The sequence below is a fragment of the Pyrus communis genome, chromosome 8 (genome assembly GCF_963583255.1).
Source record: "Pyrus communis chromosome 8, drPyrComm1.1, whole genome shotgun sequence".
NCBI lineage: Eukaryota > Viridiplantae > Streptophyta > Magnoliopsida > Rosales > Rosaceae > Pyrus > Pyrus communis.
In genome coordinates, this window is record NC_084810.1 from 25,891,566 (window position 1) to 25,914,397 (window position 22,832).

The 22,832-nt window shown below is 38.9% G+C and overlaps 1 protein-coding gene and 1 pseudogene across 1 annotated transcript; one reads left to right on the forward strand and one right to left on the reverse strand.

Annotated features, from left to right (window-relative positions):
• On the forward strand, positions 1 to 22,759 carry LOC137743234 (G-type lectin S-receptor-like serine/threonine-protein kinase LECRK3; the record flags this gene model as incomplete). The annotated part of the gene is made up of 3 exons (XM_068483112.1): positions 1 to 40; positions 1,115 to 3,273; positions 22,580 to 22,759. Coding segments are annotated over 3 exons (2,379 nt in total), but the record flags the coding sequence as incomplete, so codon positions are not given.
• LOC137741761 (DEAD-box ATP-dependent RNA helicase 20-like) lies at positions 12,076 to 22,367 on the reverse strand (annotated as a pseudogene).
• Positions 22,760 to 22,832: the final 73 nt, after the last annotated feature.

The window sequence follows — 22,832 nt, forward strand, 5'->3', positions numbered from 1 at the left end:
CAACCCATCGTCAATCAGTCAAGGTTATTTTTCTGCATAAGTGCTTAGGGCTGGTTTGGTATTGCTATGCTTTGAAAAAAAATTGTTTCTGCTGTGTTGTGAGAATAAACAGTTGTGAAATAAAGCAGCAAAATATTTGGTAAACTTTTTTGTAAAAGTGATACCACTACCCAACTAATGCCAAGCAAAATTGATATGGCTACGAAGTGAAGGATCTGATTTTTGAAGCCTTTAAACACACAAACTTCAGTAACGTTTGTGAAGCCATTAAAATTACTTGGTAAAAATTCTCAATGCCAAAGCTGCTTCAAGATCCAAATTAATAGAGGATATGCAGACTAATTTTCTAAGACTAAATTTTCAAGCTTTCAACCCACATGTAAAACCATTGCAGTTTCGAAGATCCTGTGTTGATTTCTTTTATTCATCTTCAACGTATTAAATACACACTTACAAAACTCAGACAGTCGTGAACAAGTTCCTTGTATAAAAAATTTTAACAAGATCGATGACGAATAAAAATTATTCTTTTAAAACAATTAGAAAATTGACTTATGGAATGATCCAAATACAAATCTGAATCTCCACGCCAATCTGCTTAGACCAGAAGTTTATATTTTCTAAGACAGTCATTAAATTAAAAAAGAAATTGTTATTTAATAATCAAAATTTTCAAATATGCCGAATGAAGAATCTATTTGCACAGATTGTCAATATGCTGAACAAAGAATCAGTCTGCACATCAAAACAACAAGATATATCATGTAGATCATATTTATATATCCGTCTTGTATTTGTCTTGTTAGAGAACATTTGAGTTTTCTATTAATCCGAGTATTTTGATGTGTATACCAAGGAAAGGACTGCATTGTTTGGCATTATCGCAAACTTATGTGTGCAGCCAACCAGAGCACAAGTATATTAAAATTCAGTTAAACCTAGTGTCGGGGCTGTCGATGATCTTCAGGTATTGTAGATGATTTCCGGAAATGATGGTGTGTATATATGAACATTGTGTAAATGATTCTCATCAGAAGCTTCACCATTAACTCCTTCATTATGTACATGGATTTTGAACTACCATATCCTTTTTTCTTTCTACTTCTCCTTCTAGTGCTACTACCATTTTCCACTACAGCTCAAACTTACAACAATATATCCTTGGGCTCATCCCTCACTGCACTAGATGATTACTCATCATCCTGGCCATCACCATCGGGTGAATTTGCTTTCGGTTTTCAGCAACTGGGAGCAGATGGGTTCCTACTAGCTATCTGGTTCAATAAAATACAAGAAAGAACGATAGTCTGGTCAGCCAATGCAGGTAGTCTTGTGCCACAAGGATCCCAGGTTGAACTTACAAATGATGGCCAATTTATGCTCAAGGATAAAACTGGAAAGCAAATATATTTTGCTGGATCTTGGGGTATTACTGGAGTTGCCTATGCAGCCATGCTAGACACCGGCAATTTTGTGTTGGCCAACAAAAGTTCAAAATATTTGTGGGAGAGTTTTGAGGAACCAACTAATACACTCCTACCAACTCAGACTTTAAAACGGAACAGCAAACTCTGTGCTAGCTACACGGCATCAAATTACACGCCAGGGAGATTCCGGTTTGCGCTAAAATCTGATGGAGGACTGTTGCTTTATACAACAAATTACCCATGGGATTCCGCTAATTGTGAATATTGGTCAACACACACTGAGGGCAGCGGTTTTCAGGTCATCTTCAGTCAGTCTGGCTCTATTTACCTTACGGGTACAAACGGTAGCATACTTTATAAGATATCGGACAATACTTATTCAACGCAAGATTTCTACCACCGAGCAATGCTCGAGTACAATGTAGTTTTCAGGCACTATGTCTACCCCAAAAAAACTGGCTTGGGTAGTGTGGGAACCAGGCGCCAAGGTTGGTCGTCTTCCTCCTTCATACCTCCAAATTTATGCACCTCAATCGCAGAAACCACAGGTAGCGGTGCATGTGGGTTCAATAGCTTATGTAGAGAGAGTACTGAAGGACCATTTTGCGAGTGCCCAGATGGATACGGCCTTATTGATGAAAATGATGTGCTGAAAGGATGCAAGCAGAAATTCGTTTCTCAGAGTTGTGATGAAGCCTTTCCAGAAACACATCTTTTCAACTTTCAAGAACTTGAAAACGGAGACTGGCCTTCTTTGGATTATCAGCATTTTCAGCCAGTAAGTGAGGATTGGTGCAAGCAGAGTTGCCTAAGTGACTGCTCCTGTGCCGTTGTCATTTTCAAAAATGGCGACTGTTGGAAGAAGGGAATTCCTCTTATAAACGGAAGGATTGATCCCACTGTTGGTAACAAAGCTCTAATCAAAATAAGGAACAATTCTACCAATTCAATTCCCAACCTCGCTCGGCTGGGTCTCCTCGGTAGCTCTGCATTTCTGAACTTGCTCCTACTAATCATAACCTGTTTGCTTTTTTTCCACATTATTCATCACAGAAAAGCAAAGTTGAGTATGCTTTACCTGGGCGTTCAAGGCAATAATCTGAAAAGTTTCACGTACATGGAGATGAAAGGAGCTACCAACGGATTCAAGGAAGAACTAGGACGTGGGGCTTTTGCAACGGTTTTCAAAGGAGTTTTAGCATCCGAAGATGGGAAGCCTGTTGCTGTCAAAAGATTGGACACTATGGTCAGAGAGAACGATTTGGAATTCAAAGCTGAAGTGACCGCAATTGGCAGAACAAATCACAAGAACTTAGTCCAGCTACTAGGATTTTGCAACGAAGGGCAGCACAGAATTCTTGTATATGAATTTATGAGCAACGGCTCTCTAGCAAGCTTTCTATTTGGAGAGTCAAGGCCAAGCTGGTATCGAAGAAGAGAAATTGCCTTGGGAACTGCAAGAGGGATCTTGTATTTGCATGAGGAGTGTAGTATCCAAATCCTACATTGTGACATCAAGCCTCAAAACATTCTTCTAGACGACTCTTTCAACGCAAGAATTGCTGACTTTGGAGTAGCTAAGCTTTTGAAAATAGAGCAGACTCGAACAACGACTAGATTCAGGGGGACAAGAGGCTATGTGGCCCCTGAATGGTTCAAAAGCTTGCCTGTCACAGTAAAGGCAGATGTTTACAGCTTCGGTATTTTGCTATTGGAGATTGTTTGCTGCAGGAAGAATTATGAAGCGAAGATGGAGGATGAAGATCAAATGATACTGGCTGACTGGGCATATCATTGCTATGAGCAAAACAAACTGCACCAGCTATTCAGAAACGACGACGATGAGGCAAAGGATGACATCGAGGAGATGAAAGCATATTTGATGATCGCGTTTTGGTGCATTCAGGAGGATGCATCACCAAGACCGACCATGAGAAATGTCACACAGATGCTCGAAGGAACTGTTGAACTCTCAAACCCACCGAATCCATCGTCATTATACGTTCAATGTAAGGGATTGTGATCGTAATTGATTCCTCAATTGTCTCCATAAAAATTTAGAAATATTCATTTCCCGTCATTTGTGCTTTGAAATTGGAAGTATACAGGAACAATATTTCTGCTCAATAAACACCGTTGCTTTTTATTTTTGTCACAAACCAAAACATGCATGACACCCCCCCCCCCCAACCCCCGATATCTTAGGGACATAGAGATGTTCACGTGTTGGCTGACATCCGAAGGGTGACGAAAGCCAATTAATTTAAGCAAAAACTGAGAAATAAGCTAAAACATGCAATAGGGACTAATAACACAAAATTAAAGTTCAACTACTAACTATGAAAATTAGGAAAATACATGACATGTCCAGAACATAAGTCTATTACAGAGTACAAGCGGAAATTAAGATAGAGAAGTGCTATTACAATAGGTGCCGAAGCAGAGAAGATATAACACAATATCACTGGTAGGGAAATTCCTCGTAGCTCAGATCGTATTCCTCGTTTATAGGTCCTGAAGGGGGCATAAAACAAACATGAGTGGATCAAGTTGATATATATATATATATATATATATATATATATATATAATAACCCCCAAGTTTTATGAAAACACATATATATCATAATAAACATAGGTTTTCCGAAACCTAGCATGTTGTGCAATGTCTCAAATCATAACTTGTATATATAATAATCACTAGTGAATGTCCGATAACCCCCAGGCTCCATGTCGGCTTCTCGTCTCTAAGCAGACAGTCAAAGGAAAATACACTTCATGCCCCATGCCGGCTCCCTGTCCCTGTGCTAAATAGCCAGAGGAAACACACTTCAGGCCCTATGCCAACACCAAACCGTTGACCGGGACGGACCGGATCTATCCCTACGTCTCGTAGTGGAAATGACCACTAGGTAAGTATAAAACTAGTGAACATACATATATTGAAAATCAACTTCATAATATAAAGGCATCCATCATCTATACTATAAAAGAGGTGTTATACACATGTTCTAAATATCATATAGTCATCCATCGGATATTCTATAAGAACATGAGTTATAGGAAAAATAGTAATAATTCAAATTAGCCTTAGTAAGCATGTTATCTCATAAAACGTTTCATAAAACATAGTCATCAAATCATGCTTTTCATATATGCATTTCTACTATCAAAACATGCATTTTTAGAAGGGGTCCACTCACCGTACACCGTTGGTGCAAAGCTGTACCAAAAAGGAATAATGGAATCATTGCTATTAATTGCACCTATTCACACAAAGGGTATCTTCAGTCAAACTCTACTCAAACAATTGAATTTGGGAAAACAGACTTTAGAAACGGGTCCAGGACGTCGAAATTAGTCTAGAAAAGCTCCTAGATGAAAGCCCAAAAAGTCAACCCAAATGTCAAAATCAATGATCAAAATCAACGTTGACCTGTGGACTCGACTCAAACGGACCGGTTTAGGTCTGGTTCTCAATCTCAGAATTTATATACCCAGCCCGGCCAACTCCGGTGCATTTTAAAATGGGCGGAGTCTAATTCCTTCAAATTTGAGCCTGGCCTGGCCCGGCCGTGCCCACCCCTATTAAATCCCTCCTATTCTTTAACGCTGAGTCTCTGGTAGCTGACTCCATCTTCTCTTCAATAAATGCTGTGTTAGGTGGGGGACAGTAATTTCCTTTCACGTTACCTGGGCTACCAGATCTGGATCCACCATAAATTCTCCTTCCCCTAACCAGTAGCTGGTTGTTGATCCATCCCCACTCCCACCAGTATCAGATCTCTGGTGGGAGTGAAATTGAGGTAGCCTGGCCTGCACATTGATGGGATGGAAGGTAGTTGTGGGTTTACCACCTTTCACCGGTTGCAATTAATTGCCTTACCCACTTCCTCTTAGCTCGGTCAATTAATTCCAAACCACCTCCGCTTAGCTGGGTCAATTCACTACAGATCCGCAAACCTACCCACTTGGGAAGCCAACCAAAGTAAAAGGATGGAATAGAAGCAGATGGGGTAAATACAGGGTACGGGGCACCCTATCAACTATCACTCTTACTCTCACAACGGAGAGAAGGAATCACTCACAAAGGAGGCTCTCTCACGGAGAAGAGGACTTGTTATTTCTCTCCCTCTCCACTTTCTTATTTTTCTGCATTCACTTCCACCTTTTATTTATGACGATACAGTACGTACGTACTGGCTTTTTTCTCAATCACATGCATACCATGGGTTGGTTATTATTTTTTTGAAAAAAAATATTATCTACAATTTTATTTATCTGTTCCTTCAATAATGGATTAATAATAATCTGGTTTAAATTTATTTTTAACGATAATCGAACTTAAGAATTCTTATTTCTAAATAAAAATGAATATTATTAAACTATAATACTAAGTGTGATACATGCGTGCTTAAAATATAAAAAAATAATTTAAATGAACCGACGTCAAACAAATTGAACAAATTGAACGTGAATGGTGAATATCAGAATGAACAGCTTTCATACTTGCATGCATATGGTTATACTTAAAACGTGCATGCTTCATATATGCCAACACCGAGGGCCTGCACATCTTACGCCAAAGAGACACCTTTCTGTTGCAATCCAGTCTGGCGTTTGGCTTGGGCACAAAACCCACCCCACACACACCCCACCACCACCCCACTCTTGTTACCAATTAATTCGGAGTGAACGCTCACATTCAAATAGACGATCTCTTTTACATGCATTCTGTAATCATTTGGCAATAAACAAATACGTACTATTCTTAGCACATCAATCAATCGCGTATATATGTACGTGGAAAATGGAAGTAGAGTCTATCGAAGTCACTATATTTAAGACTTGTTTAGGTCATGGAAAGAATAAGCAAATATTGAGCATCATTGCATACAAGGGCTACTTGAAGCCAATAAGGTTTTCTACTTTGCAGAGATCGGAGAAACATCTATCGTACGTAGCCTTATTTATCGTTTATTTTGTAAAAAGACTGTTTTGACAACTCAAACCAGCGACCTTTCAGTTAAAAAAAGAGCAGCATTTATGAGCACCATTACATACATACCTACCTACATATACATACAATATACATATACATATACATACATACATATATATATATATATATTATCAATTATGTTCCTCTAAGATTTATTCAGGACTGATAATGTTATACAAATAATAATAATAATAATAATATCGTCGAATGTCTAGTGATGTGTTGAGTTAAGAGTCGACGGAACTGTAGTCTCTATCCAAACCATTCGTTTAATAATTTCAATCTTGAATGGTACTTGGTAATCACTAATTAGAGCATCTCCAATGAAATTACAAACCTATAAATATAAGTGGAAAAAGAATACCCCTTTCATTTAGTTGCACTGTCAAATTGCAGGGGTTTTGAAATTACTTACGTCTGATTATGTGTGGAACGGGAGGAAGAACACCCCTTTCATTTCTCCAGTCTACAGTATCAACACTCTTGAGCTTTTCCCACCGTGCTTCGATGTTGTTATTCCACTGGTCAATAAGCTTGAAGTCTACCATTGCTAACATACACTGTGAAATCCCATTCCTGAATTCCATTGTTCAATAATTCGTAGTTCATATTTTCAGGAAATTAATATTATTTTCTGTTAATTTAGAAGCCTTAGTTAGTTATGAAGTTTGATTTTATTAAAATCCATAGACAGAGCGACACTAAATATTTTTAGATAGAGTTTGATCTCACGAGCAAGTGGAGTGAAAACCGCCTGTGAAACAAGATTGTAATGAAGGAGAAACCACTAAACAAGTTTACGGGTATTTTTGAAAATTTAGTTTAGTCCAAGATATTTTGGATGTCGGGTTTTTGGGGGGGGGGGGGGGGGGCACGCCCTTTCTTTTTCCTACTGCGTTTTCTCTCCGAGGAGGGGGAGAGAACTCTTTCTTCCCTTTCTATCTCATTTTTGGTGGGGGGTTGCATAGGGAAGGAAGTCGTCACTTCCCACCACCTCTCCCAAATTCATCTCGCCGTCGATCACCGTCACATCTTGCTTTCCTCCATCTTCCAACCCCATCTCCCTATGGTATAGATCGACTCTACACCCTAGCTTAAATCCAGTTATATAAGTGGAGACACAGGACAACTAGAACTGAAGGAGGGAGAGAGGGTGACAGAGAAGGCAAGGATGAGAAAAGGAAGAAGAGGGTCGAAGAAGGTGGGTCTGAATCATGAAATAAACATGGTTTTGTATGTTGTTATCCTATGGATGGAAAGTCTTGGTAATTATTCTCTGATTCTCTTAAACCCTTATATGGTCATTTATTTGGATGCTACTATGGGAAATTAGTCTTATATGCAGTTGATGTATGTGTAAGTTTTTATATGAATATACTTATATGCTGCAAAAGCTAGTTTTATGTGCCAATACCTAAACCCTAGTTTGATATAATACCTGAAAGTGATATTTTGTATAACATCAATTACTGGGTGGAGTCAATTACCTGTCATATATTAGCCCTGTTTTTCAAGACTAGTATTATGCAGATGCTTGTTTTTATTTGTTATCTATACAAAAGCTGAATGGACTGCTTCGGTATAAAAGTTGAAATGACTATTGGTTCAATTTGTTTGATACCCATTTATAGTTCCTTTTGGATCAAAGTGATAATCCGTTCATGACATACACTTGACGAAATGGTTTGAGAAAGATGTAGCAGAGGTAGTTTCCTCCGATAATAGCACTGTGCTCAAGTATAACTAACCAAAAGCATTCCATTAGAAGTATATATGGCCTCTCTCTCTATATATAAATATATATAACATATGAAATGAAATCTTCGGATAAGATTGCACAATCTAGTCAGTGTTCTTTCTAATGGTTCCTTTTCCATTATATTTGTACCATTATTTATTAATTTATCTAGCATCTTGGTTTAGTCATTTAGTTTTCAAGATGGGATGTTTAAGAAGCAGCTATGTGGTGGCACATTTGGTGAATTGTACAAAAGATGAGTGCTTCATGGGATTTCATTCTAAATTATGATTAATTATGGATTAATTTGATTTTAGTTTTTGAATTTATGTTGTTGGTTGTTTGGTGATTTGCTGTAGTTTAGAAGGAAATGTAACATATGATGATGGTGTGTTTGATGGCTTAATTAATGATGTTTTTGTTTGTTTTACAAAACATGTTTAAACGGTGAACTACAAATGCTTGATCCCTATTTATGATATGTAGACAATCTAATAAGAAGGTTAGATACAGTCATAAAGCATACGCAAATTACTACGAAATTGGGATTTGAGTTGTGCTTTTTTCATAGCTCGGAGGCGAGGTGCGTTAGATATACAGGTAGTTGATGAGGTCACGTGTCGAAGATGTATGGCGAAATCGAGACGTGACATGCATTCTCTCCTGCATTAAAAATTTTAAAAATGATAAACAGCCCCATCGATCTCAACCCGACACAGTATCCAACCCTAAGCATTTCTAGAAATTAATAGAAACAAAGCATTTTTGGAAAATAATTGAACCAAAGCATTACTGAAAACTGGAAATTAATCGAACCCAAGCATTTCTGGAAATTAATAGAAACAAAGCATTTGGAAAATAAACGAACCCAAGCATTTCTGGAAACTAATAGAAACAAAGCATCTAGAAAATAATCGAATTCAAGCATTTTTGGAAGTTAATAGAAATAACGCATCTGGAAAGTAATCGAACCAAAGCATTACTGGAAAATGGAAATTAATCGAACGAAACCATTTCTGGAAATTAATCGAATGGGCATGATGATTTGAAATAATAAAATAATCGACAAACTATTTACAAAAATGAAATTCGCAGATAAGAGACATTACTTTTGTTTTGCAGTGAGCTTCGGCGCCATTTTTTGCCTGATCGAGAGGGTTGAAGGATTTTGGGTTTACTCTCTCTCACGCTCTCTTATGCTAAATATCTCTCCTTATGTCTCTAACTTTCTCTCTCTATCACGCACAGATAGAGAGATGATATGGGAGGTGGGCTTACTGTCATTTTCTCTCTCTTCAGTGGTGTAATAGCCTGGGTTTGTACTCTCTCTCTCTTGCAAGCTGGATTTAATTTATATGTATATTTATTTATTCTCTCTCTCTAATGCAGTTCGGATGGATTTGCAATTTCTTTTCAAAAAACTGGTTTCTCCAATCACGATTTGCCATTTTAGTGAAAACCACGGTTTAAGAGCTCTGCAGGCTAATACGCTGGGTTTTATAGCCTAGGCTTTATCGGTCAACCACGGAGGACACCAAACGTGCTAGCCAACTAGAACCTGGAGGGGCGCAAAACAAAAGCGTGAGTGGGCAAAAACAAAGCTTTTTGAAAAACCATTTAATAAATAAGTTCTAACCCCTCGCCGTAAAACCTGTATACTTCCCAGAAAATAGAATATATATATATATATATATATATATAAAAGTCATGCTCAGAAACATGCTATGCCAAAACCGTTAAGTAAAATGCAAGTGCTCAGGTAATATCGTATCAATATCATATAATCTGTCAGCCGGAGTCACCTAACGTGACCTGTACGGCTGAATCTAGAGCTCAAATCTCCGTCTCACTAACTAGACCTGCACACGAGTCGGAACCACCTAAAGTGGTCTGTACGACAGGCTTGGGTGTAATATATGTATACGCTCAAGTGCTACGATCACGTGAAGGCTGGGCGAATAGTCGCGGGTCACCTACGAGTCGGAACCACCTAAAGTGGTCTGTACGACAGGACTGTGCACCTAACTTGGATCCAAGCTGAGCGTGTGGTGCGGGAGGTGAACATCACGTGAAGGACTGTGCCCAACTCTGGGCGGGAGCACTGACACCGGGGGTGCAGGTTATGAGCTCTCTATGTATCTAGAATCACTACTGAACGTAAATATAAATCACCATTTACCTGGCACTTACCTGTGCGTCTGCAGCACCAATACACACACATATATAAATGCAAGTAACCATGCATAACAAACGGCAATATAATATATGGCATATAACGAATAAACATTTCAAATCACTTTCTGGGAAAATATAAGTATATAGGTATATACGGAAAACCAAAAGCCCACTCACTGATATGTGGAAGGGTCGTAACCCCCCTGCCTCGAGTGACCACGCTCGTCCTCGGGATAGGTATCACCGATATGCGAAACAACTGGAAAATCACCCCAACTCTGGCCAACCTCGAAACTCGTGATCCCGACGTCTAAAACCTTCAAACGAACCACCCCGAGCCTCCTAGGGACCTCACCAAGCTTCCTACAAGCTGAAATGGGCATGGTTGGACTCCTACGAGCCTCACGAGCATGGATATGTACTTTGTTCCTTCGATCTGTGACGATTTGGGTGGTTTGGGTGTGTGTCCGTACGTTGTATGGAAAATGGGAAGGGAAAGGGAGCTCGGGACAGGTGCAGGGATAGGGGGGAAGGGTGAGGAAGATTATGGGAGTGTGTGTGTGGTCCACAACCAGCCACACCAACTCAAAACAACCACACAACGTAAAGAAATCGCACTAGGGGCAAAATTGTCTTTTCACATGTACGTTTTTAAAATTTCCGGGACGGGCTGTCACAGGAAAACTAGCTTTTCGAAAGGGTGGAAGTTGATGGAGGAGTCTTCAAAATGGTTTTAGGGTTTCTCATTCCCTCCATATATCTTTCTCTGTATTTAGGATTTTTATTTTAGTACAACGATATATTTTAGGGAATTTTCATAAAAAAGGTTTGGACTAAATTTATTTTAATAAAAAACCATGCTATAATTTTATTTAATTAAAAAGACTTAAATTTTAATGGAAAACCCTTAAATTTTAATAAAAAGGACAAAATAACTTCAATTTTAATGAAAAATATATAATTTAAATATTAAAAAAAAATTAAAAAAATATGATGCGTGGATCCACACATCCTCATACAAACTGTTTATGAAACTTTCTACACTGTTTATGAAATTTACTAAACTGTTTATGAAACTTACGACACTGTTTATGAAAACTTACTACACTGTTTATGATACTTACGACACTGTTTATGAAACTTAACGGTACTACACTGTTTATGAAATTTAACGGTGCTACACTGTTTATGAAACTTAACGGTACTACACTATTTATTAAACTTAACAGTACTACATTCTTCTCTCTCTTCTTCTTGAATATTCTTGGCACATTCTCACCTTCCAAACACATTTTCTTCTAATTTTCTTTGATACTCATCAAATGTTCTCTGTATGTCTTCAATTTCTTAACTTTCTACACTAATTACTTAATTTTCTCTGTATCTCTTCATTAGTTTCCCTTGTTAAAATTTCTATCCTAAGATTCGTTTGTAAGATAAGGATAGTAACTTTTACTGGATATTTGAAGAAGGTTTCTCGAATTTCACATGATTATATAATATGGATTCTGTAGGTGGAAGGAAACGTAGAGGGAGTGGAAGCGGTGGTCGAGGTGTGCGTGGGGTGGATTTTTGTCTAGGAATTGGATATAATACGGAGTCTAATAATTCTTCATCGCATACTGTTGCTAGTCGATCTGCTACAGTAACTCATACGCATCATGCACACGCTTCTTGTTAGGTAGAAACCTCATCAGTTTGTGTTAGTGATTGTCTGACTAGTGTTGTGTGTGTCAAACAGTCATCCAAAAGATTGTGCGAAATCATTGCTTGTTAATCGCGTGTTCATCTTCGTCGATTTCTCTTGAGGATAATTAAGCCTGCAATTAATATGGAAATTTCCTGACTGATTTCTGCAAATTTATACGAAAAATTCCGCACGTAAACTTAACAAAGTAAGTGTGACTTTCACCAACAGATTACGGGAATGGAGGACGTGCCCCCCAAACCAAGTAAATCCAAACACAACCATATTGTTCAAAATATACTCCATCCATTCCGAGCATGCCCTAAGCAGTAGCCACGCGGCGGGCTCCTTTTCTTTCTCTTTGCCTGTAACCAATTAAAGTTATGAAATATATGCATCAATGCATTCAAGCTTAGGGTATGGAATATACCTCATATAGTCATCGTCAGCGAGACTAGGGAACTCCTTAAGCTTTCTGCTGCTTTCTGGCCAGATATTATAGACTGGGACAAGTGAAATGCACGATAATTAAGAACCCCATCTATCACTGAATTCCAAAGTTCAGACAGCCATATGTGTTTTTGAGTGGCTTCAGACAGATGGTTACCTCTGTAACCAATTTTCTTTCTGATGTCGAAAAGTGCTGACATACGACCACTGGGTTTAACACTACCAAAATACACGGTTTTCACTTCGCGAGTAATCCCCCATTTCACAACGATTGCTCCATAAGCATTCATTTCACAAGCCGTGCCATCAACGGCCTAAAGAGTTAGATAAATCACTCTAATAGGAAGGCAGGAAAAGTGTTCGTATGCCTCCACCAGTCTCACAAAATGCAGTTGAAGTTTCTAAAAAAGAAGCCATGCAGAACATTATACTTAGACAAGTACGCCATCAAAGATTACTCAGTAAAACAGAACATGCTAACGTAAGAAGTAGACCATCAGCTTTGACAAATTCGGATCTGAGTTGATCAGTTTTAACCCCTTTTTTTTTTTACTGTGTCCACAGCGAAACTGGCATAACTTTTCATCTCGGGACAATGCCGATATATTGTAGCGTAATGCCCAACTGTAACCTGTTTAAATAAAGGCAAGCGGAACAAATTTAGCAGTATACAACCCTTAATTTTGGTCCTATATGCAAATGTGTTGTACACTGCATGTGTATGACAGCAGCGGTTGAATTTTGAATTCTATTTGCCACAAAGAAAGGGTAATAAACAGATGGTGCATGCCCTTATCTAATGGTCTTATATGCAAATGCAAAGTTAGGTACTAAAGCTGAAGCGCTGTAGCGCACACACATTTTTATATACCTTCCCAATCAAATTGCTATCTATTCCGAGAGGCATTCCAGGTATGCAGCTACCTGGAAGACATCAGTTGGCAGCCATATCATAAATCCAAAAAAGAAGTGAATTCCAATAGTACTTTCATACCCAAAAAATATACATAAATAACTGGAAGTCAAAGAGTAACCATACATTTGCATCATACGCAAACCATAGAACACACAGAAGAATAAACTGTAAACATCGTCAAGTCAATATTTGAAGTAGGGCAGCTAAACTAGTTTTAGGCTTAAAAGAACGAATGGCGACCAGATAAGTGATCAGATCAAAGCTCGAATATTTATATAAGACCCTACGAAATCATACGACAGCAGCTGGTACACAGGGAGAAGTTAGGACATGACAAGGTGCTCTTTTTATCAAAAAAGACATCCAACATTCCATACCAATGACCTGAAAGGTCTAGCATCATGTGTGTATAGTGTACAACATTATTTAATCCAGTGTTTATAGTTACTCACCTGGATATCATACATCACGCGCCAGTGCTGCCAATTCAGGACTAACCTTCTGTCCAGCTTCCTCGAGTAAGATGGTAAGTTCCTTTGCGCACCTAGCATTAGCAGTTGTAAAGAACGTGTATGCTGTTCCTTTTGGCTCAGCAAGGACAATGCGGTAAACATAATCATCAATGGATCCCGGAAAGTCGTAATTGATAACATATTTCACATTCTTCAGAACTGCAAATTAAGCATGAAACAAAGTGATTAGAAACAAGGCTTCAGGCCAGTTCACGGGTTAAATGCATCAACAAAAATTGCCAGGTTGACAAACCTACACTCCCACAGTAACCAAACAAATCCTAGGTTACTAAAAGGGCAAGATTTTGGCAAGGGTGATGTCGACTAGTAAATTAAATAATGCTTTCAACTGTGAGGAGATTGAAGAAGATATTTCTTTCTAAATAATATTATAATAGCAATAATAAAATTATTATAGTAAGAAGAGATGCAACTCTTTAAGCACAAGCGAAAAAACTTCTTTTAAGCATTTCACAAACTAAAAGAAATTCTATTGATACCTGGATCACGAGCAGCAACATCAGTTGCAATCATTATGGGGATATAGTCACCTTGAAACCCAGAGATAATCTGGACCCTTTCCGATTGGCATACGTTTTCATGAACCGAGACTGCATAACCTTCATTGGAAAGCTTCTGAGCAAGGAGACTACATGATTCACATCCTTTATTTATATCAATGAATATCAGTATTCTGCTGCCATCCGCGATATCACCTAGCAAGCCTACCAATCTGAAAATTTGAAACAAATCAGAAACGCAGATATAACCTCAAACTAACTGCACAAGATCAAGCATTAGAATGTTCCCAACTTGTCATATTTCTGATCTTCAGCAACGATGTCAACAATTTGGTCTATTGGATGTGTAGCTTTCAGAACTGGAGAACCTATTTCAACCTGTTCAGCATCCAAAGATAAATTTCATAACAAGTATTTGTTGGGGTTTAAAAATGCTTCACTATTATAGAGATGTTTATCTCACAAAGAAAAATGTAACGCAGCGGAATTGATAGGCAAGAGAAAGAAAGAATTCTCAAAGTATTACACAAGGTTTTTATTCACTCACAAACTTAGTACAAAAGGAAACACTCAAACACTCTTAGAAGCTTTGTTGCTTCTTCTTACTTCTTACTTGACACTCTCACTTCTTGCTACTTGCTCTCTTGGTTGTTACAAATGGTGTGGATGCCTTCTACTTTTATAGGCATGGATGGAACCTTGGAGAAACATGAAAACATCATGCTAGAGATATCTAGATAATTCCACTATCTTCCTAAGCTAGAATTATCTACACTAATCTTGTATGTTGGTGGAATCCTCACCATTCTTCTAGACTCTTCCACCAACTTGAACTTTGCTAGAATTCTCTAGCATGTGCATGGATCTTTCTTTGTGTATGGGCCGGATCAATTATCTTTGGGCCAAGACAAGATTACAATTCAACATCCCCCCTTAATCTTGTCTTGTGACGCCAATTGAGTTTCTTAGTCTGACAAAGTCTTCTTGTTTGAGTGGCTTGGTGAATATGTCGGCAACTTGGTCTTAAGACTTCACGTATTCCACTTGCACATCCTTTCTTGCAATGCACTCTCTTAAGAAATGATAACGGGTATCTATGTGTTTGCTCCTGTCATGGAATACTGGATTCTTTGCTAGAGCTATTGCAGACTTGTTGTCGACATAGATCTTTGTTGGCTCTTCTTGTCGCATTCTTAATTCTTTCAGCAAGTTTCTCAGCCAGATTGCATGGCAGACACATGAAGTAGCAGCTACATATTCAGCTTCGCAGGTAGAGAGAGTGACAATCGGTTGCTTCTTCGACATCCATGTGAATGCAGTGTCTCCCATGAAGAACACAAATCCAGTAGTGCTTTTTCTATCGTCGGAATCTCCTGCCCAATCACTGTCGCTATATCCAACAAGTTTGTAGTTATCAGAACTTGAATAAAACAAGCCAAAGTTAACAGTACCTTTGAGGTATCGAAGAATTCTTTTGGCCGTTTTCAAATGTGTAGTTGTGGGATTCTCCATGTGGCGACTGATTAATCCGACAACATAGAGAATATCTGGTCTTGTGCAAGTCAAGTAGCGCAAGCTTCCAACTAGGCTTTTGAAAAATGTTGGATCTACGCTTTCTCCTTTGTCATACTTGGTTAGTTTGACTCCGCACTCCATTGGCATGCTCACGGGCTTGCAGTCGTCCATTTTGAACTTTTTCAGTATCTCCTTTGTGTAGCTTTCTTGGGAGATGAAAATTCCTTCTTCGTTCTGCTTGACTTCAATGCCTAGGTAATATGCCATCAACCCGATGTCGGTCATCTCAAATTCTTTGGTCATCACTCTCTTGAACTCTTCAAACATGCTTGGATTACTCCCGGTGAAGATTAGATCATCCACATATAAGCACACAATCAAAATATCTCCATCTTTGACTTTGACGTAGAGAGCATGTTCATGAGGGCACTTGATGAAGTTGTTTTCCTGAAAGTACTTGTCGATGCGACTATTCCATGCTCGTGGCGCTTGTTTTAACCCATAGAGGGCTTTCTTCAGCTTCAGAACTTTGTCTTCATGCCCTTTGATCTCATAGCCTGACGGTTGCTGAATGTAGACTTCTTCTTCAAGGACTCCATTTAGGAAGGCGGACTTCACATCCATTTGTTGAATCTTCCAACTGTTTTGAGCTGCCAAAGAAATTAGTAATAGTATAGTTTCCAACCGAGCAACGGGTGCGAATACCTCATCATAGTCGATTCCGGCTCTTTGACTATAGCCTTTCGCCACTAGTCTTGCCTTGTATCTTTCGACCTCTCCATTGGCATTTTTCTTTGTCTTGTACACCCACTTGACTCCGATGGCTTTGTGTCCTTTCGGAAGAATAGCGAGTTCCCATGTATCATTCTTCTGAATTGCTTCAATTTCTTCATCCATTGCTTTCCTCCACTTAGTATCTTGCACTGCTTCTTGGAAGTCGACTGGTTCACAATCAGCAAAGAGACAGAAAAGTGTAGGATTATCAAGTCTTTCAGCTACCTCATAAAGATCTCGTATACTTCTTGTGCGTAGTACTTCTCTTTCATTTAGACTCCCACTTGACAATGCAGATGCTGATGAATTACCATGATTGGTTGATGTTGGTGAAGTAGGTGGAGTAGTGGATTCTTGTTGAACCTCTCTTGCTTGCTCCATCATCCCTTGTTCATTCTCTTCTTCAAATTGAGGAAAGAAGTGAAGATCACCTGCATGTGGGTCAAAATCCCATTCTCCTTCTTCATCGAACATCACGTCTCGACTGATCACCGTCTTCCCATTGTTTGGATTATACAGCTTATAGCCTTTTGAATTGGTGTCATAGCCGATGAAGATGAACTTCTCACTTTTGTCGTCGAGTTTGGTTCTCCTCTCGTCTGGTACGTGTACATGGGCTATGCTTCCAAAAACTCTTAGATGAGAAATACCTGGTTTTCTTCCACTCCATGCTTCTTGCGGAGTTTTTCCCCACACACTCCTTGTTAGAGACCGATTGGATAGGTAGACAGCACATGCTACAGCTTCTGCCCACAATTCCTTAGGCAATTTCTTGCTTTTGAGCATGCTTCGAGCCATGTCAAGAATGGTTCGATTTTTTCTTTCCGCCACTCCATTTTGTTGAGGGGATCTTGGAACTGTCAAAGGTCGACGAATTCCATTTGCCTCACAAAACTCTTGAAATTCCTTCGAAGTGAATTCTCCTCCTCGATCATATCTCATGGCTTTAATCTTGCAACCACTCTCCTTTTCTACAGCAGCTTTGAACTTCTTGAATGCTCCAAAGACTTCTGATTTCTGCTTCAAGAAATACACCCAGGTTTTTCTTGAAAAATCATCAATGAAGAGAAGGAAATAATTATTTTTACCCAAAGAGCTTGGTTTTATTGGACCGCACACATCGGTGTGAATGAGCTCAAGTGGCTTCTGGGCTCTTGTGGTCGACTCCTTTGGAAAGCTTTTCCTGAACTGTTTCCCAAGTAAACATCCTTCGCAAACTTGATCAGGGTGGCTGATACACGGTAAGCCTCTCACCATCTCCTTCTTGGATATCCCCCAAAGTTAAGATGCCCAAAACGAAGATGCCAAAGCCAAGATATGTCTTTGTAACATATCTTGAGACACTTTGCAACATCGTTTTGAATGTTCATGGGAAACATCCTATTCTTTGACATTTTCGCCTTGGCAATTAATCTTCCTTTGTCATCTCTAAGAAAAAGGATATAATTTTTCGTATGAAAATCATAACCTTTTTCTAAGAGGTGACCCAAACTCAAAATGTTGCTTTTCATATTGGGCACGTAGTAGACATTCGAAATTAATTGGTGACCCCCATTTTCCAGGGGAATAAGGATGTTACCTTTTCCTTTTACGGGTATTTTGGATTCATCTCCAAAAGAAACGTTACCACTCACTGATTCATTGAGCTCTACGAAGATGCTTCTTCTTCCGCACATGTGGTTGCTAGCGCCGGTGTCAAGGTACCATGTATAGTCTTGGTCTCCATCATTGTTCTTGCATGCTAGTAGCACAACACCATTCTCTTCTTTCTCTTCTTTCACATAATTGACCTTCTCATCAAGTCTGCTGTTTGGAGCTCTACATTCCCAAGCATAATGCCCAAACTTTTGACAATTATAGCATTGAACTTGAGATTTTTCATACCTTGAGTTTGAGCGTCCTCTTCCGCGACCTTTTGTTGAGCTTTCTCCTCTTTCGTAGTTGCTATGGTTGTTTAAGTTCCAACCACATCCACGCCCATGTCCACGTCCGCGACCTCGACCACGACTTCTTCCGTATCGGCTTCTCTCGTTGTCGAAGCTTTCTTCTTTCTTCTTTTGCTGAATATGCGTCTTAAGGAGCTGCTCATCATTCCCTTGCCTCTTCTTATGTTTCTCTTCATATGCTTGTAGTGAACCCATTAATTGCTCTATACTAATTTCTTCCAAGTTTATAGTTTCTTCAATCGTCACGACAATGTGCTCGAACTTGGGGTCCAACGAGCGTAGTATCTTCTCCATAATTCTAACATCTTCTAACTTTTCTCCGTTTCTTTTTAATTGATTGGAAACGGCTAAGACTCTTGAGAAATAATCAGAGATTGATTCAGACCCTTTCATTTGTAGAGATTCGAACTCACCTCTTAATACTTGAAGACGAACCTTTTTCACTTGTTCGGCTCCTTTGTAAGAGGTTTGAAGCTTCTCCCATGCTTGCTTGGCAGAGGTTGCACTCGAGACCTTCTCAAAGCCATTGTCATCTAATGCTTGGTAGATGAGGTAGAGAGCCTTCTTGTCTCTCTTTCTTGAATCTTTCAAACTCTCCTTCTGGGGTTGAGACAGAGTAGCTTCATCTTCTGGCTCAGTGTAGCCTTTCTCCACAACTTCCCAGACATCGTGTGCACCCAAAAGGGGCTTCATTTTGATACTCCAATTATCGAAGTTGTTGCTGTCGAGCACTGGAACTTGGAAGGCTGCCATAGCATTGCTAGCCATAGCTCTGGTACCACTTTGTTGGGGTTTAAAAATGCTTCACTATTATAGAGATGTTTATCTCACAAAAAAAAATGTAACGCAGCGGAATTGATAGGCAAGAGAAAGAAAGAATTCTCAAAGTATTACACAAGGTTTTTATTCACTTACAAACTTAGTACAAAAGGAAACACTCAAACACTCTTAGAAGCTTTGTTGCTTCTTCTTACTTCTTACTTGACACTCTCACTTCTTGCTACTTGCTCTCTTGGTTGTTACAAATGGTGTGGATGCCTTCTACTTTTATAGGCATGGATGGAACCTTGGAGAAACATGAAAACATCATGCTAGAGATATCTAGATAATTCCACTATCTTCCTAAGCTAGAATTATCTACACTAATCTTGTATGTTGGTGGAATCCTCACCATTCTTCTAGACTCTTCCACCAACTTGAACTTTGCTAGAATTCTCTAGCATGTGCATGGATCTTTCTTTGTGTATGGGCCGAATCAATTATCTTTGGGCCAAGACAAGATTACAATTCAACAGTATTGAGTATTACAACCCAAAAAATATGTCAAGAGCACTAACTATTGCCATCCCAAGATAGAAGACATTTTGTGACTACTAATATCATCCAGTTACAACAATTAAAAATGACCAGGTGATGCCAAAAAAAAAAAAAAAACAAAAAACAAAGAGTAAGAGATATATTACTTTGATTGTGTCGCGAAGGAATGGCCTGGCAAGTTCATCAGCCTCCTCCAGCCAGCTACTACCCCAGAACAATTTTTGACAGTCTGGGGGAATCTGTATACAGAAAACCCAAAATACAATTTTCAGCCGAACATAAACTTTGAGATATAAACACACACACGTTTGCTTGTGTGGGTGTGAGTGAGGGGATTTAAAAATGCTAAAGAGTTCCACATTTAAGAAGCAACACCGCAAGTATGAAGAGCCAAGTAGGGGTAATATCTTAAACCTGAGAAAGAACTTCTCGTACTAGAACCTTACAGTCCTCGCCTTCTTCTGCTACGTCTTCTTCTGCTAACATCCAATCAGCACCATCCACCACAAGGTATGTGACTCTTTGCAAGTTTGTATGACACGACTCTAACTCATGAAGCACGGCCTCAGGTGTGTCAATTAAAATTCCAACGCCTGAGCCAAAATATTAATTGCAATCAATAAGAAGAATAACTATATACTCAAACAAGAAGTCCTCCTTAAAGTCACCAGCCTACACAAAATTGATTGAGTCATGTTACTATAACCAATGCCTACAACAGAATATCAAGTAGATAATATCCAATAAATGAAATAGCGTAGCAGTAGCACAATAATAAGAATACAATGTCAAACGTAGTTCATCACCAGCACCACCACCTACCACATGCCACAAGAGAATTTTTATAACAATCCAGTTCACTGCCGAGTAAGGCTAAAATGTGTGCTGCAGCAAATTTAGTACACTCTTGTTGGATTTGACGAGCGCGCTCTTCGGTTGGAGCTAAAATCAATACTATTGGGCCATCTCCACAAGCTGAAGAAAAATTGTAAAATGGAAAACTTAATCCCGATAAATATAAACCAAATATATAGGATTCAAAGAGCCAGGATTTGATCATCTTAAGGTAACTAACATATAAAATACTCACATAGTCTTTTCTGGGATTTTACATGGACAATTGCAGGCAAGAGATACGCTAGCGTCTTCCCGGATCCTGGTGGAGCAATACCAATGAGATCACGGCCCTCCAAAGCCACTGGCCATGCTTGAGCTTGAATTGGTGTAGGCCTGACGAATCCAGCTTTTGAAAATTCATCCTTAACATATTCTGCGATCAAGAGAAATCATTTCAATAGATATATGCATGTAGCTAGCTTCCAACACATAATACAAGAAGAAGGGAAAGATACGTAAAAAGTAGGTACCTGGAAACGGAGTGCGACCCAAAGTCCTGATGGGTTTTGGAACATTGCTGCTTGAAACAGAAATTCCCCTTAGCTGCCTATACTCTTTGACCCGGTGCCTACACTCTTGGACCTCTACGGAGGTAGTAATTTCCCTCCGCTTCCGCTTCCGTTGCCTTGTAGACTCCTTGACTCGAAGAAGAGTAGCAAATTTGGTACCCAATTGCACTCGCCCATTCCTAACTTTTGAGGTGCCTTGAGCAGCATCACCATCACCATCACCGACAGCATTCAACCTGAAACAAACAACACAAAATTATTAGGTTTTTCTTCAATCCCAAATTTTAGCAAGTTTAAATTCAAATTCGAGAGAGATAGAGAGTCACCTTCTTCTTGTCCGAGAACGCTTCTCATTGGGGTCATTGGAGCGCTAGGGTTTCGAAATTTTGGTACCAATCACGATCACGATGAGCGAATAAAAAAAACTGTGTAGAGTTTTGTTTCGGTTTCCATTTAGGATCTGATCGCGGTTGTTCTAGATCTATTTGGATCAGGCCCATCAATTGATTCAGTCTAGTTCTATTTAGGCTCATCATTTGGACATGACCCATGATCGAACCCTGTAATTGTTATTTTATTTTGGAAAACTCCTAACTCTTCAACTCTCTATAAAATAAAAAGAATTTTAACGAAAAGTTTCTGGTACTGTTCATTTTAACGAAAAACCACATTTTACTAAAAAGTCAATCTTGGTACTATTTACCTTACCTTTTATTTTGTCATTATTGTTAAAACTCAAAGTTTTTAATTCATTTTCATAGTTTTTCTTAAAATAAAATGATACTTACACCCATACATACAACTATTGTAAAACACGGTGTTCAACAATTAATCGTTCTCACATCCACACTTACCTTTTTATCTTTTATTCTGATGAAAAAAATACAGCGGAGGAAAAATATTGCATCCTTTATTGATGTATCGCAATCTAAGTCATCTTACCCGTATTGCAAAGGACTTCATTTTTCTCCTTAAGGCCATCTCCAACTGAAAGGGTTAAGTATAGCCCCGTTTACAATTATAGCCCTACAAAATATTATTTTTAAATAAACAGTGTTAGACTATATTTATATACCATCTCCAACCGAAGGGGCTAAACATAACCCCTCAATAATTTAATAGATCAGCTGATACTAGCTTATTGGGCATATGATTGCTATATGCAAAAGGAGCTGCATTTTCTATTGGAGAAGGACGATGAAGCGATGGAAGACGTCAAGATGATGGAGAATTACGTGATGATTGCAATGTGGTGCATTCAGGAGGACCTGTCACTGAGACCAACGATGAAGAAAGTCACGCAGATGCTTGAAGGAACTGTTGAAGTCTCAGTTCCACCGAATCCATCGTCATTTATGAGTGCAATAGTTTAAGTGGTTGTTTCTTTGTTATTGATCATCGAAAACTCAAAATCTTGAATTTGTAGTTCACAGATAGTCCTTCATA